Genomic DNA, 27,594 nt, shown 5'->3' on the forward strand with positions numbered 1-27,594 from the left:
TTTTTTAATATATATTTCATTTATACAGATATCATAGGATTTTATGATTTTGATTTAAATTTGTAATTGTTTATATGAATCAGGAATGATATATACGAAGGGAGTAGGAGTAAATACGTCTTCATTTCTTCCTATTCCTTTTTGAACATGTTGGGGATTATCCCCAAGCATTTATTTATTGATATATATTATTTAGTAGGGTTGTCCGATATTGGCTTTTTTACCGATAACCGATATACCGATATTGTCCAACTCTTAATTACCGATACCGATATCAACCGATACCGATATATGCGGGGATTATTGTGTCAATCAGTAGTGCACATAGTTGTCTGTCTGTCCTTTGTATAGTATGTAACTGACCCTGTGACTGTGATTTTAACTGCTGGGTTCAAAATGAGCTGAAGATAATCTTTGTACCCTGGTGGTGTACAGTTTTCATGTAAATATGAATAAAGGCAACATTTCACTTTTTATAATGTTGGACTTTACTCTTATATTAGATCTACAGCAAAGTCCGCTGGCAGCCTCCACTCCAGTTTCCTCTCAAGCCTCCACTTCTGACCTCTCTACACTCACCTCTCCTGCCAAAAGGCCAAGAACAGAGGTCGACCCTGACTATCGGTTAGAGGAGACGGGTTCCTCAGCCTACAATGACAGGTAGGTCTCAAATTATTTATCATTTTACTTTTCATGGAGAAATTATATTTTACTTAATTCTAAACCTTCACTGTACACTCATCAATGTTTGATTTTCCTTGACAACCCTGGCAACATACATAATTAACAATGTATCTTTAAAACCTGTTTTCTATAGCACAATAATAGAGACACCACCTCAGACAATGAGAAAATTCATTGTCTATGAAGAGAACTTGATGGAGTTGTTCAGGAAATGCCCTGTCTGCTCAAGATCATGTTCTCTGAGAACCAGGACGGTGGGAACATTGCTGCATGTGGACCAAAAGTGTGGTCACTGTGATTATCACTTCCAGTGGGACAGTCAGCCGTATGCCAAAAACATACCAGCTGGAAACCTACAGCTGGCTGCAGCAGTGCTTTTCACTGGGTCCTCCTTCTTAAAAGTAGAAAAGGTGAGAGCAGTTTGATCAAATTATTTGTATGTACAGTATGTGCTGTGGTGTCATATTTTTAACTGTGTGTGTGTGTGTGTGTGCGCGCGCGCGCGCGCGTGCGTGCGTGCGTGCGTGCGTGTGTGTGTGTGTGTGTGTGTGTTTTTTTACTGTAGTTCATGAAGGCATTTCATATCGTGGGGATTTGCCACACGACATACCTCAAGCACCAGAGAAGATTTCTCTTCCCAGCCATCAACTGGCACTGGACAGAAGAGCAGAGGCACACCATCAGAGAGGCCGTAGCTAGAGGGGATGTTGTTCTTGGAGGGGACATGCGCTGTGACTCTCCCGGTATGCACTGTATACAGCAGGGGTCTTCAACAGGGGGTCAGGGACCCCTAGGGGGTCCTCAGAGTTACTACAAGGGGGCCGTCAAATCTTTGTGTGATAGGATATTTTTTACACTTGCATCCCATTTCTGAGGAAAACTTTAGCCAAAAATAGCAGATCCACAAGCTCACAATGCCTCGCGCTGCAAGCTTGTAGATCGGCTATTCTTGCCAAAGAGCTATCGGTGTAGACAGAGGGATAAAAGCGAAAACCACGTAAACAAAAAAAGTTGAATCTGAAACATACTCTTATACGATATAGAGGGGGTCCCTGCTTCACTCTCTCTCAGCTAGGGGGTCCTTGAGCTGAAAACGTTGAAGAGCCCTGGTATACAGTATAGTGACCTTCCTTTGATGGATGTTTTTAAATATTTTTTAAAGATCAACTGATATCCCCCCTCCCTCCCCCAGGATACTGTGCCAAATATGGGACCTACAGTGTGATGGATCTTCGTGCCAACAAGATGATTGATATTCAACTCATTCAGGTACAAGTTTAGTGTCTCAGTGTTAAAATGTACATGCATGCCATCATCTGTCATTACAGTTATGGAAACTATTCTGATTTGTAATTTCAGAGCAACGAGGTGGGAAATAGCGCGCGGATGGAGAAGGAGGGGCTTATAAAGAGTCTTGACCACCTGAAAGCGAATGGGCTCAGTACTATTAAATCAATAGTTACTGACAGGCATTCAGGGGTGATGAAGTTCCTGAAATCGAAGCCCGAGATTGACCACCGCTTCGATCCATGGCACATGGGAAAAGGTATCCATAATTTGCTTGAATAGTGTGCAATGTGCAGTAAACATATTAGTCTAATTTACCATGCTCAACCTGTGCTTCCACAACAGTGAGTCTTTGTTCCAAAGATTTAGGATGACTCTGTATTTTATGTGTAGGAGTTGGCAAGAAAATTGATGCTCTTGCAAAAACGAGGGATTGCAAAGAACTTGGCCCCTGGAAGAAAAGTGTGGTCAACCATTTCTATTGTAAAAAAATTGTAGCCAAATGGAAGTCGGTGGCAAATCATGTGCAGGACGTTCACTCACACGATGATGAGGACTTTCCTGAATGCCTCCATTTGCCTCTTGTGGGTGACCAGGCCAGACAGTGGCTCAAACCAAGTATGTACAAAATTATTTGATGCAACATTGGCAATTTATTTGCACAAAATGATGGTAACATAAATTACACATTACTTAGTTTTTCTGTATTACAACTATTACTAAACCAAGTTATCCTTATTGTGTGACAGGTACTGCTGCATGTGAAAAGTTGGCTGATATCATCAAGGCCCCCAGGCTGTTGAAGGACATGGAGAAGATGAGCTGTGACTTTCAGACCTCTTCCATAGAGTCCTTTCACAGCATGATCCTGAAGTTTGCGCCAAAAAGTGTTGCTTTTTCCTTCATCGGGATGTTGTGCAGGTATGGTCTATGAATTTGTTTGTTTTTAAATTTGGAATTGTATGCACTACTTCAGTGATGATTTTACAGTGATTATTTTTTTGTGAATAGCCTCCATATGGCCCCTCTCAATAACTTTTAAACCACATGAACACTAGCGTCCCTATCCCGTTACATTACATACTGTAGCATCCCTATTTGTACATATTGTACAACACAAGACAACATTGTTTTCCAATGAGCTATTTTCGGCGAAGAGAATTGAATAACATAACATAACAAGAATAACATTTTTGATATGCAAGACGGGTGAAAATGTTTCTTACATCGCACCTAATACATGTGTCTTGTCCTATTTTAGAACTCAGTTGGCAGCCATTCACTACAACGAGAACGGCAAGCGGCTTCAAGCAACAACCAGTGATGGTGAGCTCAGATGGCACATCCTGTACCCACGGTACAAGCAGGGGGACTACGCAGTGCGACCCTTGAAGACAAATCCCACATTTAGTAAGTATTTGTATTTTCATAGTGGCAAAACTAGCAACCCCTCATTATATTACCTAGATATTGCACATTTTCACATTATCTTTCTCCTACTGCAGAATACATTGACAAGCTGCAGGATCTGGTTTTCAATGATCTGCTGGACCAGCCTGAGACCTACCAGGACCTCCTCAGGCAGATACCGGTTCCTGATCACCTTTGTACCCAGTTCTACCAACCACACAAACAAGAGGCTGTGGCTCGACACTCATCACGCTTCTTTCTTTCAAATGGCTAAGGTGCAAATGATACACAGCTCTATATTGTGATAGAAATCATTGTTATAGTGTTTTTTCAACAGGGGTCTCTCCGTCTTTCCAGCTCTTTAGTATAAAATACATTTTCAGGTGAGATACAAATTTCATCTATCAGGAGAAACCCAATTTATCAGATTCAATGTTGTAGTGTAGTTCTTTCAGATTGGATGAAATAGTTATCCCGACCTTAAAATTAACCTTAGAAAAATTAGACCTAAAACAAATTAGACCTGGAGTGATAAGGAGACCCTGCTCTGATTCTGAACAAACACTCTATAGCAGTGGTTCTCAAACTTTTTTGCGTCAAGGACCCTCAAATTGACACATAATAGCCCACGGGCCCCCAGTTAAAAATATATACCGGGGTCTCAACCATTTTAATTTAAATTTCAAGGACCCCTTGAAGTTAGATATGCATTAGGCCATGGAAACCATGGAATATGCATTAGGCCATGGACCCCCATTTGATACCATTTTGATCTCGGGGACCCCCAATCTACATTGCAGTATCATCATCATCATGCAGTATCATCATCAGTGTTAATTTAACTCTGAGTGTACAAATGGAACCAAATGGACCCATTACACTCTCACTTACAGACTCATAAGGGTCATTTTGGTTCCTAACGATTAATTTGGCTGGGGACCCCCTGGAACCGGACCTCACTTTGAAAACCACTGCTCTATAGCAATGACTACTCACAATATAGAGCTATTTTAATACTTATTTTACTGTCCTGCATTAGGGTCCAGAGCTCTACAGTGTTGCTGGCTCCGCTGTCACGCCGCCCGTATCGGTGAACTCGCCATCATTTCCAGGTGCCTGACATAGGCCACGGTCAGCCTCATCTTTCTCTCTGAAGCTGTCTGAGACCCTGACCACCAGAGGCCCCCACAGAGGTCTACATGTCTGAGGTCATCATGGAATTGACAGGGACCCTTACTGTAGTTTTGTGTTAGTCCGTTACTGCAGGGGTTTTCAATGTTTTTCAGACCAAAGACCCCTTAGCTGAGAAAGAGATGAAGCAGGGGACCCCCTACTACATATTGTATACAATTGTGTTACAGATTTAACTTTTCATAGATTCATACTCATTCAGACTTGTTTGACAGCACTATCATCCGTGTTGTGTAAATGAATGTTTTTAGTCTGTATGTTGGATTCATGTGCATTTGCAGACATTACCTCATTACTGAGTAAACTTGAACTTTGGCTCTGTACTTGGTCTGTTCTTTTCCCCCTTTACACCAAATGTCTTCACCAAAAATAGCTTGTACATATGATATTTTCTGCTAATGTTCCCTCCAGAATAGGAATGCTAGGGTTCAAGTGGTAATGTAAAAAAAGAAGTTGACAAAGAGGACCCCCTGTTGAAGACTAATGTGTTACTGAATAGAAAGCAGCACATTCCTAACATAAGGACATCAAAACTTGACTAACTGAAATGTTATACGACCACAATTAAAAAATAATCTGCTCAGGAGGGACTAATTGAAACACTTACATTTCTTATAGTAATATTTAAAAAATGTGGGTTATCATTCTTTCATAGCATGTTTTTAATCTACTTAGTATTTCACTTTCATACCTTTTAGTAATGTAGCTGTCTCACTGATGTTTTTTATATATGCTCGGAAGTCACTGTAAATTATGGTAACCTCAGTGCGTCTCGAGCATAAAGGTTTTAAATGAAATATACTAGCTATGGTTTCTTTACAGACATCACTAGTGTGGGAACGTATTCTACCAATGAATGTAAAACAGGAATATTTTTTGGTAATGAATTGACAGTGAACCATGCTGAAGAGTAGTTTACCAATCATTTATTGAAATCCAAGAGGGGGCAGAAAACCGCGATACTGTGAATCGGGAGATTTAGGGAATTCTTGTCTGATGCGGGTCACCACACAGGAGGGGAGGACAACTCTGACTTTGTCGCCCAGGTAACCCCAACACCAACGCACAAAGTTCCTGTATCCCAGGTGCCTGTAACAGCTGCAGAAAAAAGAGAAAGAGGTTTAGTGTTAAATGGCTATTTGTCTACAATATTACACTGAATAAATGTATTGCTCTTTGACGGGCACACAATATGTACTAACTTGTTTAAAATGGGGTCCTCCATCTCTCCATGATGATGCAGGTAGGTGCCATATACAGCCTGCAGCACGAAGGGATTCAGGGTTACAGCCTCAAACCCTGGGTGGACTGTCATACACTGTACCCCCCCAACCTGAGCACATCTGATCATGACCTGTATTTGGAAAGACATGTTTTTGGTCATTGATAATATACTACGTTTCAATTACCTATTATGATACAAAATTAGTTGGCCTACTATTATACTCCAAACATATATGGATTATGTTGACAGTACAGTATTCAGGTCATGGGGGTATAGCTGGCTGGGCATAATTATGTGATGCTTTAGGGCAGCGGTTCTCAACCTTTTCAGCCTGTGAACCCCCCCCCCCCCCCCCATTTTTTAAAATAATTTCTGAATATGGGACCCCCCACCCTGACGAGCACATGGAATTGTAGGGGTTTAGGCATTCGATTTAGATGTCTCAACAGATAGATATTGTGAAAATAGCAGATCTACAAGCTCACAACACCTCGCAAGGCATTGTGAGCTTGTAGATCAGCTATTTTCTAAATGTTTGCCTCTTTCTTATATTTGACAATTTGGTCAAGGTTTGACCAGTTTTTATTGTATACTTTGTTGATTACTTTTGTGGCCATAAGCCCCCACCACTGCTTTAGGGTGTAGTTTTGTAACAATGCTTCTGTATAGAGAAGTAAGGGGACCTTACCTTGGCCACCTCTCTGCAGCACACATTCTCTCTGGGGGACAGAATTTCACAGTTGCCACATGTACACCTGGTGGAACAGATATAGACATTACATTACATTACAGTCATTTAGCACAGTGGTTCTCAACCTGTGGGTCGGGACCCCTAATTTTGAAATATTGAAAGAATTGAATGAAAAAAGACCATTACTGCATCATAAGTAATCAACAAACTATCAAACATTGGCATATGTTTCAAATAATATAATAAAGACGCCAAAAGTGTGAAAATAGCCGATCTACAAGCTCACTCAGCATTGCCAGGCATTGTGAGCTTGTAGATCGGATATTTAAAATTTTTTATCTGTGGAACCGAGTCAAACTAATGTAACCTAATGCCTCAACTCCAAGTGCTTGTCAGGGGAGGGGGGTCCCCAGTTCGAAAAAATATGATTATTTTGGGGGGTCCCCAGTTCAAATATGATTATTTTGGGGGGTCCCCAGTTCAAATATGATTATTTTGGGGGGTCGCGGCCCTGAAAAGGTTGAGAACCACTGATTTAGCAGACGCTTTTATCCAAAGCGACTTACAAGTGCATTCACATAGGTAGGGAACAAAACTTGAGGTGGTTGAGGGCACACTGACACTCTTACTAGATAAAGTTTAGTGACATTAATTTACCAAGTTGATTATGTCGGTATTTTTTAGCCTATATATGAGCAGGACGAAATAGTTGACCACAAAGTGAAGTTTATTTACCATTCTTTGTCACCCATGCGCCAGTCAGACGGCAAAGCTTCACCTCCGACGGCTCCATCCTCTTCCTCCATAGCTGAGCCTGAAGCTAGGGGTTCAAACTGATAGGGTAATGGTGGACCTGCTCCACCAACACGTTGATTCATCTCATTCTCCCCCCCTGAATTCCCTCCGGGAGATCCAGGGGGGGAGAAATCTTCCACTTCATCATGAGATGAATCTTCGGGAGATGGAGGAGGTGAGAAGTCCTCCACCTCAACAGAGGCTTCTGTTCTGAAAGATTCAGTGTCACTGTCCATCGCGTTCTCCATTGAATTCTCCATTGCAGTAACCGTGCATGTGAACTTCGGGCGCGTGTGTGTGTGTGTGTGTGTGTGTGTGTGTGTGTGTGTGTGTGTGTGTGTGTGCGTGTGTGTGTGCGTGCGTGAGAGAGAGAGAGGAAGAGGGTGGGTGTGTCTGGGTGTGTGTGGTTGTGGAGGTGGAGAGACGTCATGCTGAAACAACAGCGCCATCCTCCTAACAGGTGCTCCAGACCGGGACCTCCGCTTCGTGTTTCGACCGGATGAAAGACAGCAGTCATAGCCGGCGAAAGTGCTCACAGCACGGCATGAAAATAATTAGACACTGGATACTAATACCTGACGTTTTTTTGGAAAGGACTTTTATTTTTTTAGGGGTAAATATGCCATGTAGTTCCGAAATCTTTATTATTTTTTCACCTGCAACAGCTAGTTTTGATTTTTGTTTTAGAAGTCGCATTTTCGGTGCGGTCAGCTTTTCTGTGGCTCGATTCAGAATATAATGATATGTACGTCGCTCCACTCCGCCCCTCCCACCCAACAACGGATAACCACGCCCACATTTTAGGTTTCTTTTCATTTCTCGATTCTGATAAAATAAATGAAGAGGCGGGGTATCCTGACCCTTTAAGTACTTTTACTCAATTAAGTTACTTTTAACTCACTTTTTACTCAGTCCGACAGCAACCTGTTCTCATTGATCCCCTAGGACCATCCACCAAGTTTGGGACAAATAGGAAACTTACAACTGGAGATACTGCATAATACCCTAAGCCAATGGGAACACAGAGGGGGCGGGGCTTCAGTAATTACCACCCGACCCTATTGGCTCTCTAAGACCACCTACCAAGTTTGGAGCCTGTAGCATGCTCGAATTCTGGGAACAGGAGTTATGGCTGTTTAAACTCGGGGGCGGGGCTTCAGCAATTACAGCTTGTCCCTATTGGCCGTCTAAGTCCACCCACCAAGTTTGGAGCCTGAGCAGGTGGCAAGGAAGCTCCACTGCATTTCAAGCCAACAAGGAAGAGATGTTCAGCATTTCGTTCTCATTAATGGCCCAGCAGGTGTCGCTATTTCCACTCCTGCTGGCTGCAGAAGCATTTACACCCCATTCAAGTGAATGAGGTTTTGGCCGGACTTTATACTATTTCATTACCTTAGTAAACATTTTCATGAATCCTTTTGCTTTCAACCAGTAGGTTAAAGTATTTTTTTTTTCAATTATCATTATAAGTTTAGTAAATTATGGTCCCAAAAATGTTTTAATTAATGATAAAGTAGTGTATGCTTCTAGGGCTTCTACTGGTTCTACCGAGAGAAGACCCTCCCTCTCTGCCCTTCCAGCCAATAGCCGTTTCCAGTTTGCTTTTCGGGACTGGAACTTCCAAGATGGTGGATTTGAATTGGCTGAAAAAGTGTCTTTAAAACGGTTCTGTATGTACGGTGACATATTCTCTTACAGCCACGCTCATGACTCAGTGCTAATTGAGTATCCGCTTATGTCACTGTGTTGCGCAACATCTCATCACTATTGTGCTATAATATTGCTCACTTCTCTCACTCTGTGCTTCTGTTCCAGGCTGTGTAATCACACTGCTGTTACCCTCCGTCACGCAACTGAAGGTGTTCTTGGTTCAGTTGGTTTAGGGGTAAGGGTCTGTTGCTGAGAATCGCTACCACTAGCCACCACTTATCAACATGTACTCACTTTTTGAAGTCTGGTCTGTCTGTCTGGTCTGAGGCTGTAGTGGATCTGACATTACAAACGGAAACACTGGAGGAGCTGGAGAACCTGGAGCACATGGAGACACTAGAAATAAGTAACATCATTACAACATACTGAGGAATAAACTGTGATTCCATTTTAATCTACAATCTAGATTAATCTGTAAAATGAAGTTCAGTACATCAATGTAACTGATGAGTGGGGCGGGTGGCACAAGCTAAACCACAAAGCTGACGGGAATCCTCCTAACTATCATTAACACAAAAAATACTGAGGAAATTGTTTTTGGTGCTCCACTAGAGATACACAGATCCCCCATTACTATTCATAGTGAACATATCAACCAGGTATGTTCACCTAGGAGTAGTAATTGACCACCTTTTGTCATGGAAAGACCAGATTGAATCAGTGGGTAAGAAGACAAAGCAAAGAGTCTATTTCCTTCGCCGTCTGAGATCTTTTGGTGCTAGTAGACAGATTCTTCTTCTGTTTTTCACTTCTGTTATTATGAGAGTTCTTCAGTACTGTAGTACCACCTGGTATGGATGTCTGTCTGTAGCCTTAAAGTCACAACTGCTGCAGCAACTGAACATGTGTTCAAAGATTGTTGGACAACCACTTCAGAGGCTATATACATCTACGTATGATGACAGTATGATAAGGTTGGCAAGGAATATCACTTCAAACACTAGCCATGCTTTGTATGGAGAATATAATTTGCTGCCTTCAGGAAGGAGATACAGTGTTCCTACATACAATAAGGTGAAACTGAAGAGGTCCTTTGTCCATCAGACGACATTGAGGCTTAATCAGGAGTTTAGGCCAGGGGTAGGCTGAGTGGTGGACATTGCTCTTGTCTTTGTATGTCTTTATGTAGGTATTTTGTTTTGTTTTCTTGTGTCATGTCAAATGTGTGTACTGTTTATTGTTGCATACATGGCTGCTGGGTCGCAAGACACATTTCAGTGTGAACTGACAATAAAGTATTATCGTATCGTAACTCAAGAAGGATGCAGGAGCGCAAAGTACCAACGAGCTGACCTGATGTATGGAGAACCGGGTTGACTGGAAGCGACAATGGAGGGCTTGTCTGAGGACCACCTCGAGAAAGTAACATATGATGGTGGTTAAGTGCCATGTTCCATAGCCCCTCCTACTGTTAAATAGATAAATTATTACTACAAAGTTAGCCCAGTGAATTGACTATCCTATGTAAATAAATAAGTATTTACCATCCAATAGTCTAGAAGTCTCTGGAGCATCGCCGACATCTGCAAAGACATGCAAAGTTTAAAGAAAAAGGGAGAAAGAAAGTCAGCAGGACCTGAAACCAAGACTGATTGTAGGTTTTTAGCATCAATGTTTCTACCAACAGCTATCTTTTAGCCTTACCTACGTACTTACACCTAAAACCCCCATTCAAACTTTAACATGTTCAGCTTACTGTGGGAATCGTGTGCTCGTGCATGAATCTTTGAAATGTTTTGTAGTTCGAAAATTATAATTGAAGTCAATGGAAGATTTTGGTACATCACAACTCCTTCATACTTTCACCAAGAAACTCCATTCACAATTTTTAAAAAAAGTGGACACACATGCCTGAACTTTTTACTTTTAAATGTTTTGTAGTTTTTTTTTAATATTTAACTTTTAAAATGTGTGATAAAGTGATAAAACTTTGGACCCTCCCTATTCCTTCATACTATCAACTAGAAACTTGATTCACAATTAAAAAATGCCACCTTACTATGGACATGCACGCTTTTTTGACTTTGAAATAATTTGCAGTTTTTTAAATATTTAAAGACAGTGTGCCGTGATTTTCAGTGGGCACGCCTCCAGTTCATTAAGTATACCTAGTTCTCACCTTAGCACCTCCTCCACCACCTTAGCGCCACCCACCTGTCCTAGTCCCTCCTCCTCCTCATGCCCACACCTGTTGTGTTATGATAATGAGGGGGAGGGTGTATTTTTACTGTGTCATTAAATGGCTGTTTTTCTATTGGCACGTTTGACCCTTAAGGTCTCAGCCTCCAGGAAGAAACTCAAAATAGTCAGAGAAGACATAAAACACCATAAAAAGATTGCTCATATGCTGAGTTGCTAGTGCCAGGATTCGATCCCATGACCTTGTGGTTCAGAAAGAGCTCTTTCGACTGAGCCACCCAGACACAAGAAACAATCTACATTGACATTCCATGAACGTGCAATTTTTATACGACGGATATTTTGAGTGACTCCTATAAGCACACTGCAAACATGGGAGGAGTTAGGGCCTTATAATATATTAAAGGGGAGGAGTAAGGGGTGTGTACTTGCATTTATTAATATACCCCACTTAGGAAAGGGGGCGTAGCTGTGGAAAGGGGGCGCACCTCTAAAAAAGACGAGCCAGGCAGAGCTCATCCACCGATTGGTTGTGATATCGCCTTGACAACCAACAACAACCAATAGAAACCCACACCTGTCCCTTCGGGCTAAAGGATCTATCCTCCTGGAGATAGGATCCTCAAACTCACTGACTGTCGATCTTGTCAGCGTCTGATAACCAGTGGTGTAAAGTAACTAAGTACATTTACTCAAGTACTGTACTTAAGTAAAATGTTAGGGTATTTTTACTTTACATGAGTATTTCCAATTTTATGTACTTTTACTCCACTACATCTCACAGGCAAATATTATACTTCACTCTAATTATTTGAAACTTTAGTTACTACTTACTTTGTAGATTTAGATTATTATTACAAAACTTACATTAACCACTTCATCCCCATACACATTTATATTTTCAAATAACTGATGTAGGCTATATAGGGTTAAAGTGGTTAAACTGGAACAGGGACCCCTGACAGTGATGCACGGGACGGACGCACGAATGTCCCTTACGTTGTAGTAGTAGGAGGTCACTCACAGTACGAATATGAATTTCTATAGTAGCTAAACCGATTGGTGCGGATTCTGCTGAATATTTGCTCTCTCTCTCTCTCTCTCTCTCTCTCTCTCTCTCTCTCTCTCTCTCTCTCTCTCTCTCTCTCTCTCTCTCTCTCTCAATTCGACTGCAGTCCGAGAAATAAGAGCCACATTTTCACTCCACAAAACTTTGTTGTTGATGAAAAAAAAAGTAGTTTATTTGCATAAACGATCAAACGTTCATCTTGAGTAATGCTGGTGATTGTAGAGTTGAAAATTAGACTGGAGAAATCGTCAGATAAATTATATAAGTTGTAGTTGTAACTACTAGAAACTATTCACATCCAACACAATGTTTTTTGCTAGGAAAAAATACACCCTTTGCCATGCACTTATTGCCATGGATATAGGCTCATATGTACACTTTTTGTCATCCACATTTATTGATGTTATTCCCATTTGTAATGCTATTCATAACATATGCAATGTAATATTTTCATATTGGTCAAGGTACGCTGTCACAATGTTTCCGCATTACATCTGCATGTGTCCGCGTGTGTTAAGCATGTGCGAGCATGTGCGCTCCCCCACTTCTAAAAGTAACACTACAACACTGCACACACACACACTCACATTGGATATGTTATCCAATGAATTCTTGTTTTTACATCACCAAGTTTGTACGGGTCTGCTCTCCGATTTAATGCAAAGATCTAAGCTGTGTGATCTATACATTTTGAGTTAAGACCATTAATATCAACCCCTTAGTTACTTGTTTACTTTGCAGAGTTTATTATTAATACAAAAATCACACCCGGTGTGAGTAAGGGCAGGTACACACTGCAGGAGATTTGGTCCGATATTGCTGTCGCCGACATTTTTTGGCGCTCGCCGACAAAACCTCCCGATCTGACACAGATCGGCCTTTGATCTGCGAGCATTAGCTCGCTGTGTGTGAAAGGCTCAGCGAGACGATTTGGCCGCGATTATCTGCTCTGCGACGGCTTTCCGACCGTTTTCAGATATCTACCATGTTAGATATTCAGATATGTCGCAGAGAGGACATCAGACAATATTATACAGTGTGAAAGGAGCCGAGACCATTCTGCGAGCAGATCCACGCTACAGCCAATGAGAGCACATTACAGCAACCGTGGCTAGGGGAGCGTCGCTGGATCTGACCACAACAAACAGTCCCTACCACGTTATTACCGTCTATTAAGTTAACATTATAAAACTAAATGAGAGAGTGAGCGAGCCTGGTGGGCTGTTTATTTTAGAGGAATTGTACAGAGAGACAGAGACAGAGCGAGAGCTCTGTGTGTGTGTGTGTGTGTGTGTGTGTGTGTGTGTGTGTGTGTGTGTGTGTGTGTGTGTGTGTGTGTGTGTGTGTCTGTGAGTGCAGCATGCCTGTGACACACGCTGTGTCTGAACAGCGTTGCCAGATGTTGCGAGAGAAATAAGCAACCAGGTCTATGAAAACAAGCCCAAGAAAAGGCCACTTGAGCACTTTAAACCTATTTACAAATACATTGGATATTTGAAAATAGCCAATCTACAAGCTCACGTTGTAGATAGGCTATTTTTAAAGAAGACATTTTGGGGGGGGGGTGTAGTATTTTCCAAATCCACACAGATCTTGTATGGGGGTCTATGGCACAACATATTTTCAGAAGGGGGAGGTCTGCGCCTCTGCGGACAAATATTAATTTGGGGGTCCTTGCCATGAAAATGTTTGAGAACAACTGGTTCAAACAACATTAGGAAACAAGGCCAAAAAAGCAACTACACTTTCAAGCAACTTTACAGAAAAACAATCCCAAAGTCGCTTATAATAAGCGGACATGGCAACTCTGTCACAGCGGAATTAGCGCACTTGCCGTGCGAGAGAGAACGAGAGAGAGAGAGAGAGAGAGAGAGGGGGGAGGCATATCACGGGATACCTCGATTAAAATGAATTGGAATAAACACAAATATATGTATTGGGTCTGACTCTGGAGATAGCATCCTAGTGAACTATCCTACAGTGTGTCAGCCCTTGTCGGGGATCAATCGTGTTGTGAAAATCACAACGACATTATGACAGCCGATTTCAAGAAATAAACTCCTGCAGTATGTTATGCTTAACGATCAGATGACCCCCCGAGCACTTTAAGGTCCTGCAATGTGTACCTGCCTTAAGCGGTGCCTACTCTGTGTGCTGTCCCACTTACAGTATGTGTGCAATTTAGGTTTATTTAGATACTACACCCTTCACCCAACAACATCATCCCTCGCACAGTCACTCCATCAAACCTCACTCACATTCTCTGCCTACCTATAGCTCCTCCCACAAAGTCTGTTCCATTCAAAATGGCCTTAATTAATGCCAGGTCAGTCTCTAACAAGCCCTTCGTTCTCAATCTAAGCTCTGTCCTGCTGCCTGCAGTGTTATCAATGCTCCTAGGTTGTCTGGCCGTGCAGGTGGTTTAGCGGCTGTATTTTCTAAACAGTTTGCGTGCCGCGCTGTGGGCACTGATAATTTTAATACTTTTGAAGCACTGCTGCTTAGGATTGGATCACTCTCTTTATCTTATTGTGCTATCGCCCACCAGGCTCTAAAAGCGAGTTTTTATCAGAATTCTCTGAATTTTTATCCTCTCTTGTTATGAAACTTGATAACTTGGTACTGACAGGTGACTTTAACTTTCATATTGACAATCCCTCCGACAACTCAGCCAATGAGTTTATTAGTATTACCCAATCACTAAATCTGACTCAGCATGTATCTGGGCCGACGCATGAGCATGGTCATACATTGGACCTGGTCTTTACGCTGGGTCTGAACCTCAGTACTCTATGTGTGGGTGAGTTCTTCCTGTCGGACCACAAATATATTCTTTTTAATATACATTTCATTGCTGAGACCCAACCCACCAAACGTCCAATCCGCCGTCGTACTCTCAACAGCTGTTCTCCTCTATTTTCGCAGAACTTATCAAGGATGTGACAGTTCCAACTGATACCAACGACCTCGTCTGCCACTTTAATAACCTATGTTTGTCTGCCCTAGATTTACTGTAGTTGCCCCCCTCAAAACAAAAAAGAAATGTGTCGGTGTAATCAACTCATCCCCATGGATGAACGATGACATCCGCAGCCTAAAAAGGGAATTCAGAAAGGTAGAGCGTCGCTGGAAAAAGTCCAAGGAGACAATTCACTTTATCCACATGAAGGACCTTCTGTCTGCCCTTAATCAGAAAATTGATAATGCAAGATCTGCTTATTTTTCCAACTTGATCGACCTCAACAAAAATAAGCCAAAAGCTCTTTTTGCTGTTATTAACACTCTTGTTAACCCAGCTCCTCCCCCACTTCCTGACTTCTCTGATGATGATTGTGAACAATTTGTCCCTGGTTGCTTGTTTCTTCCATAGACGCCAGGTTCTATGGAAGAAACAAGCAACCTGCGTCATCTCGTTCCTCACGAACGGTCGCTCGTTCGCGACATTCAGTGCATGTTTGAGTATCATGAGACTCCACGATGAGCAGTAGTAGAGAAAAAACTAACTTTGCATCGGTTATAATAAGACGAGTTTCACTCTTACACAGGCTCCCATTATGCCAACGGAGGGGGTCGCCAGACTGGACGAAGGGGACTCTCTGGAATAACTCAACGTCCCTTTCAATGTTGGTGAGTGATTAGCGACACATCAAAGATAACACTTAAAATGTCCGGATCTCTCCTTTAAGGCTAGAATATATTTTATATATCACAGACTTACTGCACTCAAAGCCCAATGTGAGATCTCTCAGGTCTTCTGACAAAGGCCTTCTGGAGATACCCGCGTACAAACTTAAAACTAAGGGTGACCGGTAGGCATGTAACGATTCACTCAACTCACGATACGATTCGAATCACGATTCGAGGTTCACGATACGATTCTTCACAATTTTTTTATGATTTTTTTAGCACATTTATTTTCCAGACAAATTACTGAAAACCTTGATTATTTATTTTACAAAAATCATGTATTTTTAAAAAACTATATTTTCTCTTATCCTCTTTTTAATACTTGAAATTAAATAAAGCCTTTTTTATTCACGAGGTACATGCATTAACTGTCACATTAATACATATACTTTTTTATTTGTAAAATAATAACTTTAAATATATAAGTCTTATGAAATAAATGAATTTTAAAACATATATCCCAGATGAAATAAATTATAAAGAAAACCTTCAAATAAACAAACTAAGGCTTAGCCTTGGGATTTACAAGTAATTTTTTATCTATGCTACATTCTCAGCATTCTGTATAAAACAACACATTTATGTACAGTAATAAGGGAAACTGTTTTAAACTGCTCCAAATGAGATTAGATAAGAATTAATTGATTAATATCAATGAAATTCGCTATATATCTGAAAGACAGTGTTGAAAGGAGTTTGGCGTTGTCAGCGGTCTGATACAATTGTTAAATTATTAAATTAGATTATTATTCATTGTACTCTGCAGCTGCACCGAGGAGCTCCAGATTTAGCCGTTTTCATTACGCCTTATCAGTTGTATGTTTCCTACAGAGTTTAAATCAGACAGCTAACAACGTCGTCAGACGGGGGAGGGGGCAAACGGTATAGTTTGGGCAATTCATCATCAATCAAATAAACATGTTTACATGCGACGCACATTTCCCTCTTTATGCAGTGCGATCGCCTAGTTGTTTAGATTTCATAGCCTGAGAGGACGTGAACCCCACTCTGCCGTTCATAGCCTGCTGTTCAGTGAGTGAAGAAGAGACGAACGCAGGCAGCTATGGTGGCCCTGAGGGGACAAAATAGTAGGCGGAGAACAAGGTAGGGAGTCTGACTCGATTGCGCCCTCTGCTGGTTGCATCGCGATGTCATATTTTATTGCATCGATTTAAATCGTCACCACTTTGAATCGATTTAAATCGATATACGATAAATCGTTACATGCCTAATGACCGGGCCTTTGCAGTGGTTGCTACCACATTGTGGAACGCTCTGCCTTTGGTGATAAAAAATGCTGAGTCAGTTGAATTTTTGAAGAACTTGTTAAAAACACATTTGTTTCGGAAGAATTTTGTCTTATGAAGTTCTTACCTGTCCCACCTGTGTAGGTCAATGTTTTCTTTTTGTTTTTTGACTTCTTGTTGTGCTATTGCTCTCATGTGCATTGTTGTAACTTGTTTTACTTGATTGTTTTATTGCTTGCCACTGTATAGCACTTTGTAACTTTGTTTCGAAAGATGCTTTATAAATAAAATGTACTTACTTACACAACACACAGAGATACCAAGTCAAACAGAGCTCTGCCTGGGACCTTGACTGAATTTGTACTTTGTTACGTTTTGTCTTGAAGCGAGCCCACATTGTTTCTTCAGAAACAATATTTTCTAGTTGTGTAGCGTTGTCCTAATGTTTCCTGTTTTATTTTGTTACTGTTACCTGTCTTGTTTAAATTCGTCTGATTCTAAATGTTGTGTCTAGTTTAGCTGCAGTTTATTTGTAGTCAATCATGTGTTAATTGTCCTTCATGCTCAGACTCTCCAGTGTCTGTTGTCGCATGTTGTCACCTGTGAGCATGTCAGTGTAAAGGCCTTTGCAGACAGGCCGTGATTAGTCAATCAGTATTTACCGCATGCGAAAAGACGCACAAATCGAACTGGGTTCGATTGAAAAAAAAAACAACGCATCGCATCACCGCACGGTAAATTCGGAGCCGGTGTGCATGAGGTCAATGAGAACCATGTGTTCATTTAAAAAATTATATTGTCCGTTTTTTTCCGTGCGAAAAATCGCTCCCTGTCTGCAAAGGCCTTTAGTTCTAGTTTTCTTGACTCCCAGTATCTTCAGTGTTTTCCCAGTGTAGTTTAGTTTCCTATTCTGTAGTTTGCTTCATTGTGTTTCCTGTTTTTGTCTTAATAAAACCCCTGGAATTTGGACTGCTCTGCCTTTGCTTCATCGTTTCTGCATTTGGGTCCTACACTATTGACTCACACCTTGTCACATTCATGAACTCATTCACTGCCAAGGACGTAATTGACGTAATGTATTTATTTTTTGGTGGGGGGAGGGTGCGGGGCACGAATGATCCAAGCACCACCGAAGAAGAGTACACCCAGAAATCACGTGATCACAAAAAAAAAAGATAGCCTCCTTTCATGAAACAAAAAACAAGCCAAATTCAAATGGCCATATAGCTCTGGGATGGAGGATCGCGGCCGGACCCCCGTGCGTGTAATGAGCCGATCTCCGTGAGGACGGCGGTCACGGAGAATATTCCATGATTTTTCAAAGGTTCAGTAAAATTGCTGTTTTCACTGGCAAGGGGATGGTAGACGGATGAATTAATTCATTCATTCATTTCAGTCAATGAGTTAACATGAAGTCTAAGAAAAGTGCTTATAGCCCCGAGGTTTCAAACAGAGCAAGCATGCCTAGTGGGTTTCATGTGTCAGAGTTATATTAAGACTGAGGGAGAAGGTGAAAGGGCATGGACTTCCACAGATTCTCTCTCTCTCTCTGTCTCTCTCTCTCTCTTGCTCTGATCCGCACCAAACTTGGCAAAAACACTGTTCAGGGGTCTGCCATCAGAATATTGATTGATTGATTGATTGATTAATTGATTAATTGATTAATTGATTGATTGATTGATTGATTGATCTCTTCACCTACCCATGAGAAACGTCTCCAGTAGATCATTCCTTTGCATCGTCCTCAGTATATTCCCTATGATCTTAGCTGTATAATTAGGATAGGTCTCCATGACCTGGTCTGTAGTACTGATCCTGCTAGCGTTCTCTAGACGACTCTTTGGGATCGGCTGGAAGCCTTCAAGGTTAATAGGCTCTCGCAGTTCCCACTGGAAACGCTTGAATTCCTCTTCTCCAAGCTCATCCAGAATTTGTAGAAATTGTCTCTTCATGGTTGATTCCTGGTGGAAACAGGGGTTGTTAAAATCTTAGTCAGTGTGTGTGTGTGTGTGTGTGTGTGTGTGTGTGTGTGTGTGTGTGTGTGTGTGTGTGTTTCCAAGATGGCGGCAGAAGTTAACGGTTCTCCAGCCAAAACGCACAAATAACACCTTAAAACACACCCGTCGTAACTGCCACCGTCAATGCAGGGAAGAAAGGTTACTAATATGGATGTTACCAGAATGCTGTTTGCAATGTGCCTCATTGCGGTGATAAAGTTGGCCTTTAAAGCCGCTTTACCAACTGGTAGAATAGATCAACAAAGGTGGCAGGTGTTCGACCCTACGCCAACACATCCAGCGGGGAGAGAGAGCACCTGGACAACGTTTTCAGACTATGTCCGACCACTTACACCAGAGAGAAACTACAGAAAAACTCTGGATGCAAAGCGACTGAAGGAGCGGCGAAACATTGCCTTCTCAGGTGAAACACCTGCCAAATGGATTAAACTCATCAGCATTCTTAATGGATTGTACTACAAGAAAGGGACTTTCACCACTCACCATAAGAACGGAAGACCATTTGGACTACCGCTACTGAAGTACACACTGCGAGTACTGAAGAAGTTTCCGCTCTTTAGTCCTCCCGACCCTCCCACAAGAACTGTCTCGGGACTCCTTAGGGGAACGGATCGAGGCGCAACTGTGCTTCGTGAGAGACGCTATTCAACCAGCACTCGGGAGACACACTGAACATCAAAGGAGACCGAGACAGGTGGGCAGAGATAAATTGGCTTACCTATTGCAACATAGGAGAACTAAGCAATAGAGATCATACTAAACAACAGCACATATACAAACCCCCCACCCTCTGTTAATAATGTGGACCTTGTGCAGAATTACTATTCTGCCAAATGTAAACAACCCAACCACGCCCCTTTAAGTGACGCACAATGTCAACAGACGCTTGCATTCGACCCCCCAGAGTATATTCCAGAGACCGGTAACTTTACAGCCAGCGAGGTAAATTTTTTGACACTCTAGCCAAGTTGACAAAAAGTCATGACTCTACTGATCCACGTATTCCTATATCCCTTAGCAGCAACGATTTCAAGTTTTTTTTCAATGGTAAAATCAATACTAACAGAGATAGTATTGATAACCCACTACTCTCAGCCCCTACTGGACCACCCTCGGATGTAGTATCCTCAGAAGTGGCTGTACGACATAGTGTATATTTGGACAGTTTCTCTCCGGTCAAGCTCTCCGAACTTACTTTAATAAGCACGTCTTCCAAACCAACGACCTGTCTCTTGGATCCAGTCCCAACTAGAGGTCCTGACCCCGGTTGGTGCATCCCGACTCGATATGATCAATATGTCTCTGGTGACAGGCTACGTACCACAGTCCTTTAAGGTAGCTGTCTTCAAACCTCTCCTCAAGAAGTCTACTCTCGACTCAGGCATTTTGGCTAACTATAGACCTATATCGAACCTTTTCTCTCTAAAATCCTTGAGAAAGCAGTCGCCAAGCAGTTATGTGACTTTTTTTTTTCAGTCAGGATTCAGAGCACACCATAGCACTGAGACGGCATTGGTGAAAGTTAAAAATGACCTCCTGATTGCATCAGATAACAACGTTCTCTCTGTACTGGTTTTGTTGGACCTCAGTGCTGCATTTGATACTATTGATCACCACATTTTGTTGCAGAGACTAGAGCATTTGGTTGGCATTGAGGGTGCTGCATTGAACTGGTTTGAGTCTTATCAGTCTGACAGATTTCAGTTTGTAAGTTTTAATGATACACCTTCATTACGTGAAAAGGTTAAATACGTCCCACGAGGCTCTGTACTTGGACCAATACTATTCACTCTATATATACTTCCTTTAGGTGAGATCATTAGGAAACACTCTATACATTTCCACTGTTATGCAGATGATACACAATTATATCTATTGATGAAGCCAGATGATGTCAGCTGAGACTTAACAATAGGCTCTGAAATTACTAACTATTTTAAAGCTAAACCAACTAAACAGCTAAACCAACTATAAGCTAAACCAAATATACAACACTGATACTTTTGAGCAAAGTACAGCAACTTAAAGCTACCTGCTATTATAAGAAAACTATACTCAGGCTGTCTGGTGGATCAGGCAGTTTACAGGGTTCCTCCAGGTAGTTGAATTACACAACTGGCTAAACTTCAAGCATGTCTTATAGACATCAAGAGTTGGATGACCCGTAATTACCTACTCCTCAACTCGGACAAAAACAGTTTTTGAAGTTATTGTACTTGGCCCTAAGCACCACAGAGATACATTTACCCTAGATGGTATTACCTTGACCTCCAGGGCCACTGTAAATAATCTGGGAGTCACGTTTGACCAAGATACAGATGTGCCATTTCAAAACTTCAAATGTCCTGCCATCGCCAAGACAGTAAATTTTCAGGGGATTCCGAGGGCAATAAGAGGGACAAAGAAGGGCATTTAAAATGCTGAATTATTTTGATGATCACTGCTTTTATGATGCTAATTAATTTGAGCAACTGGTCAAGGACCTCTTCAAATCACCTTTCGCCTCATAATGAGTCAGACACCTTCTTCAACACACTTTCTTTTGTTCTCATGTATATGGATGTCTGTTGAAGGGAAAAACGGGGGTGTGTAGTGACAACTTCTTTTCAGGGGCAAAACAGTGAATTTTTAAGGGCAGAACAGGGAGGAAAAAAATGCATTTTCAGGGCACTTTCAGGGAAAGAACAGTAACGTGTGAAGTTTTGAAGTGGCACATCTGTATGTCCTTTCAGTCCCACATAAAACACATTTCAAGAACTACCTTTTTTCACCTGCGTAATATTGCAAAAGTTAGGCACATTCTGTCCCAAAACGAGGCAGAAAAACCTGTTCACGCATTTGTTGCTTCTAGGCTGGACTATTGATTGATTGATTGAATATTTTATTAGGCAAAAAAAAATGTAAAACAACACATTTACATTTAAAATACTTTGTCTAACAGGTCCGTTCATAAAAGTCCTTGCGGACTTGTTTCCAATGAGGGCCTCGGTATTCAATTCATAGACATATATAGTGGCATCACAGTTCGAATATCATTACACAAATAAAATAAAAATAAAAAAACAGCAAGAATATATATATATATATATATATATATACACATATATATATATATATATATATATATATATACATACATATATACATACATATAATACTATGTACAACAAAAGAAAAAAAAAAGAAAAAAAGGGGGGGGGGAGATATGTACAAGAACAGGGGGGGGGGGTCGGCTATCTAATGGGAAAATGGTACTACCTCCTCTTTTGGCCTCCTGAAAGGTGATTTTTTAAGGCTCTTTTAAATGAGCCCAGCGAACTGCATTTTTTGAGGGATGGGGTTAGCCCATTCCAATCCTGGGTGGCAGTGCTGTAGAAGGAGAATTTGCCCATGTTTGTTTTATGGGTGGGTGGTACCAAATTGTTGTTAACGCTCCCTCTGGTATTGTGACTGTGGGTGTCACTAACCTTTTGGAGGTATTTACTCAGATATGCGGGAATAGGGGGCATATCGGGCAAATTTTCGTTTACAATTTTGAAGGCCAGTCCCATTTTTAGTTGTTTAACCCTGTCTTCCACCCTGAGCCAGCCTAGGCTGGCAAAATGGGCGGGAGAAAGGTGGGTCATGGGCCCCAATCCGAGGAGTAGCCGAATCAGTTTGTTTTGGGAGGTTTGAAGCTTAGTCTTCAGTGACACTGAGGTGTTGGAGTACCAGGAGGTGCTAGCATAGTCAAAATGTGGTTGAATCAGGGCCCCTGAGAGGGTCCTGAGGGCCTGTGGGTTGACAAAAGAGGAAACTCTGCCCATAAATTTGGTTCTCTGGTTTACTATTTTGACCACCTTTGTCCCCATGCTTTCACCCGACAGGTATTTGTCGAGAATACAACCCAAATAGGTAATCTCTTCTTTGCTAGCGATAATTGTGTCATCGACTTTGACCTTGAAATCATTTACCTCCATCTCATCATGATTTGTGTGCATGGGGAACTCATTTGAAACAAGCTCTGTGCTTTTATGAGTCTTCCAGTTTAGTAGACCTTGTATTGTGAATTTGTACTTCCATGTACTGTTGTTCTCATGTCTTACTAAATAAAGTACATCAATCAATCAAATCTGTCTGAGGGAATGTTTGGTCCCAAAGAGAATGGATTCAGTTTTCCCAAGGTGTAGTGACAGTTTGTTATCGGTAAGCCAAGTACGGATTTTTGAGAGTTCAGAGCTGAGCGCCTCCTCAACTTGCAACTTGTCCTCTCCCGAGATCAGGAGTGCCGAGTCATCAGCGAACAGGAACAATTTGCAGTTACAGGCAGCATTCATGTCGTTAATGTATAAAAGGAACAGTAACGGCCCAAGAATGCTGCCCTGAGGAACCCCACAGCTCACCGGGAGGGAAGAGGACATGGTTCCGTTGATGTCAACCACTTGCTCTCTACCCTCCAAGTAGGATCTCATCCAGTTTAATGATGTGCAGTCAAAACCAATCGCCCTCAGCTTATCAAGTAAAATTGAATGGTTTACAGTGTCGAACGCTTTTTGGAGGTCCAACATGACCATGCCGCAGTATTTGCCCGCGTCTACCTCACGTTTGATGTAGTCGGTCAAATACATCAGGCATGTGTCAGTGGAATGGGAGGTTCTGAAGCCCGATTGGAATTCAAACAACAGTTTATGCTCGCTGAGGTAGCTGTTGATTTGTTCTTGAATTAATCGCTCTACAACCTTTGAGATGGAACAAAGGATGGAAACAGGCCTATAGTTGCCAGGTTCTAATTTGCTTCCTTTTTTATGTAGAGGGATTACTCTTGCCAATTTGAAATCCTGTGGGACGTGACACTGGCTGATGGATAGGTTTGTGATTTGGGCTACTATGGGGGCAATAGCAGTAGCTGCGTCTCTGAGGAATCTGGTGGGGATATTGTCAAGGCCGGTGGCCTTGTTCGGCTGGAGGGCTAAAAGTTTTCTCTGCACATCATCAGCATTTACTGGTTTGAATGAGAAGGAGTCTTTTTTAGCCTCTACTTTGTCATAGTAAGCATGGATGTGGTCAGAGCCGTACAAACCTGAATGCTGAGGAAGTTTGCTTACCAACTGGGTTGCAATGGTGGTAAAAAAGCTGTTAAAACAGTTCGCAACCGCTTGCTTGTCGGTAATGAGCACGCCACTTGAAATAATGCAGATGTTTGTAGTTTTGGTTTGAATTTTGTTGTTGCAGCCCAATTTCTGTAGCGCTTCCCACAGCTTTTGTGGGTGGCTTTTGTTTGCCTCAATGCTTTCATTTAAGAAATTCTTTTTGGCAGTTTTGACCATTTTGTTTACTACATTTCGTTGATTTCTGCATCTTTCAAGTAGTTGCAAATTTTTGCATTTCCTAAACTCAGAGTACAATTTGTTTCTGAGTTTGATGGCATTTAGGATGTCTTCCTTCATCCAGGGTTGTGTACGGGCTCTGACTCTCACCACCTTCTTGGGCGCTAGGCTATCAATAACAGACACAAAGGCAGTTTTGAAACCAGACCAAGACTCCTCAGCCGAGGAGCCATCGAGTACATTTGACCAATCCATTTTCTCAAGAGCTGTTGTGAGAGCTTCTGAAGAGTAAGTTTTCATAGCCCTGCAGCTGACCGTGCTATGACTGTCAACTACAGATCTGTGAATCTTACGCGTGCAGAAAATGATGTTATGGTCGCTTAGACTGCACTCGATGACCCCACTTAAAGGAATCCTCGACTGGTCTGATGTCAAAATGAGGTCAATGATGGTCTGAGAAGTGGGGCCTACCCTCGTGATATTTTTTATCATTTGGGTGAGGCTATGCATGTCACAGAATTTTCTGAAAGATTTAAATATGGCGGCGTCTTTCCTGAGAACATCAGTATTGTAGTCGCCAATTAGAATCAATTCCGAATTTCCAATGATTGCCATGTGCTCCTCCATTAAATCATAAAACTCATTTTGATCTGGGGGCCTGTAGATTGCGCCAATTATCAGGGGTTTAGCGTGAGGATAGATGATTTCTATCCAGACCGATTCCGTGGGGTTGTTCTCCAATTTTGGGTACACATTGAAAATTATGTCAGATCTCACATAAATGCAAACCCCCCCTCCACAAAGAGTTCTGTCTTTCCTAATGACATTGTAGCCTATTATCTCAATTTCAGAGTCGTCTACTGAGTCATCCAGTTTAGTCTCTGAAAAAGAGAGAATCCCTACCTTGCCATTTCCAAACATGGATCTTAGTTCAGACATCTTTGAGGAGTTTTTGAGGCTATTCACATTTAGGTGAACGATGTGTAGACCTTTTTTGGAGAAAATCGTGTCCATCTGTTCAGTCTGGAAAAAATCAGGTTCCTTGAGTTGTTTTTTCCTAGTTTCAAAGGTGGGTGGGGGAGGAGAGGGTGGGTGGGGGGGGTCTGGAGTCGCTGATGGGCGGGGGGTTTGGGTTAAAACCTGATCAGCTGGTTTCGTGGTCTCTGCCAGATCTTCCTCCGTCCTGCTGTGGGGGGAGGGGGGGAGGGGGGGTGGAGGTGTGATCGGGGGAGGGGGGTGGGGTCTTTGTGGTTGCAGCAGGGCAGTGGGGGGTGGGGGAGGGGTGAGGCAGAAGTTCTGTGCTGGCGCCATGGTGTGATAAACAGGGGGAAAAAAATCTCTGTTTACAAGCCTTCCCCACAAAGGGAAACCGTGTAAATGACGCCCTGGGTCCATTGACAAAACAGGGAAAAGAACTCCGTTTCCCAGCATTCCTCTCGGTGGGACACGCTGTGGTTGTACGTCTCTGAATTCAAGCCTTCCCCACAAAGGAAAACTTTGAAGACGTCGTGCTGTATCCATTGAGAAAGCAGGGAAAATAACTCCGTTTCCCATCTGTCCTGGTATCGGCTGGTGGTGGTGGAGGAGGAGGGGTGGGGGAGGGGAGAGGCCTTTGTCCCGCGTCGACTCCAAGCAGTGGTCCCAGGGGATAGAGAATACCGGGGGGAAAACACAATTTTCATGCGTTTCCCTCTGGGAGATGCCTTGCCGTTGTCTTGGGCCCATGTGACCTATGTGGCGCATGGGGAAATCCTCTTGATGACGTTGTTGTTGGGAAAGCCCTTGTCTCGTCATCAACGGACACATTCCTTCGGGCGGTGGTCTGCTCGTCAACGCATGTCTTGGATCAAACACGGACGCTAACCGGGACAAATAATCCATCCTTGTTTCTCCAGCTCTTTGCTGGGGTTCATTCTTATCAGGTGAGGTGGTCCGTTGCCAAACAAAGTTATCTGTCTGCATGTTGTGAACCGGGCTTTGTCGGGCGCCTCCGTCGCGTGTGAAAACAGCTGTGGTGTTGTTTTGGCCATTGTAGCAGTGATCATAGCTGGTCTCCGTGGTGTCCACGGTCGGTGGTCCGGGGTTAGGATGAACGTTTCCCGACAACAGTAGACTCAACCATATGATCTTTCTTACTGTAAGGCCGTCAAGCTGGCTTGGGGTTCTCCTCCGTGTTTGTACCGATTTACGCGCGTCGAAAACTTTAAAAAGTAACGTCGCTGCGTCTTGTGGTATATCTCCGTTTCCACTCGCTCTCCGTTGAAGCTGCACATTGTGGGATTCGATGAAAATTAATCCTTGCAATATAGCGGCGTAGCACAATACCAGGTAGTTGCTGGCTGTGATAATCCTCTTTAGGCGAAGATGTTGTTTTCGCCGCCGAAGAATGGAGCGCGGGGTGGAATGCAGGAGCGGAGAGGAGGTGCGACTGTCCTCTCTGAAGGCCATTCTCAAAAACTATTGCAACGCTTTATTATCAGGCTGTCCAAGTAAGTCCCTAAATAGCCTGCAGCTAGTCCAGAATGCCGCTGCGCGCGTACTGACAGGAACCAAAAGAAGAGATCATATCACTCTTCATTGGCCTCTTTGCACTGGCTCCCGGTTGAATACAGAATAGAGTTTAAGGTTCTCCTCCTCACATACAAGGCTCTCAATGAACAGGCACCAGTGTATCTCAAAGAACTCATCGAGCCCTATAAACCAGCCACAACACCATTTCTTCCACAGTATGAAAAAATGCTTACGGCTCCAGGAAACCCAAAAAAAGCTAAAACAGGAGGCAGAGCATTTAAGTTTCAGGCACCTCAGCTGTGGAACCTTCTCCCAGTCTCAGTCCGTGAAGCAGACACACTCTGTATGTTTAAGACTAGATTAAAAAGCTTCCTCTATGATAAAGCCTATAGCCAAAGTGTATAGACTCAGTCACCCTATAGTCATCCTCTCTCCCCTCTCCCTCCCACCTCCTCCCCTCTCTCCTCTCTTCCTCTCTCTTCTCGTCCTCTCTTTTGGTTATGTGGGTTTGTGTCCCAATGGTACAATCGTAATTAACACTGTACGGATTCACGCTCTAGTAAGGCCTGCCACTAATTCTACAACCGGGGACCCTCTCCCCGGAGTTTCTTTTATCTCCCACGT

At 42.4% G+C, this 27,594-nt stretch overlaps 3 protein-coding genes across 7 annotated transcripts in view; 1 reads left to right on the top strand and 2 right to left on the bottom strand.

Moving 5' to 3' along the window:
• LOC311041590 (uncharacterized protein) overlaps positions 1-27,594 on the bottom strand; it is a 123,260-nt gene that overhangs the window by 36,491 nt on the left and 59,175 nt on the right. For 2 of the 5 annotated variants that reach the window (XM_084052034.1, XM_084052035.1), the window contains exons 3-6: positions 18,838-19,096; positions 10,478-10,516; positions 10,287-10,346; positions 9,228-9,311 (exon numbers count right to left, since the gene is read on the bottom strand). In XM_084052034.1, the coding sequence (XP_083908160.1) occupies positions 9,228-9,311; positions 10,287-10,346; positions 10,478-10,516; positions 18,838-19,087 (433 nt within the window). In that variant the 5' untranslated portion in view covers positions 19,088-19,096. The remainder of the gene's footprint in view (positions 1-9,227; positions 9,312-10,286; positions 10,347-10,477; positions 10,517-18,837; positions 19,097-27,594) is intronic. The other 3 variants (XM_084052036.1, XM_084052037.1, XM_084052038.1) reach the window with 3 other exon arrangements.
• Positions 556-4,548, top strand: LOC311038465 (uncharacterized protein). The gene is made up of 9 exons (XM_084048002.1): positions 556-660; positions 1,250-1,427; positions 1,877-1,953; positions 2,044-2,230; positions 2,365-2,589; positions 2,721-2,892; positions 3,233-3,381; positions 3,477-3,656; positions 4,421-4,548. The coding sequence occupies exons 2-8, from the start codon at positions 1,253-1,255 to the stop codon at positions 3,653-3,655; spliced, it is 1,164 nt and encodes a 387-aa protein (XP_083904128.1). The 5' UTR covers positions 556-660; positions 1,250-1,252; the 3' UTR covers position 3,656; positions 4,421-4,548.
• LOC311038473 (uncharacterized protein) lies at positions 4,432-7,519 on the bottom strand (the record flags this gene model as incomplete). The annotated part of the gene is made up of 5 exons (XM_084048019.1): positions 4,432-4,549; positions 5,536-5,670; positions 5,775-5,926; positions 6,486-6,552; positions 7,224-7,519. The coding sequence occupies 5 exons, from the start codon at positions 7,517-7,519 to the stop codon at positions 4,432-4,434; spliced, it is 768 nt and encodes a 255-aa protein (XP_083904145.1).

Source organism: Gymnoscopelus microlampas, assembly GCF_963454915.1.
Source record: "Gymnoscopelus microlampas genome assembly, chromosome: 3".
NCBI lineage: Eukaryota > Metazoa > Chordata > Actinopteri > Myctophiformes > Myctophidae > Gymnoscopelus > Gymnoscopelus microlampas.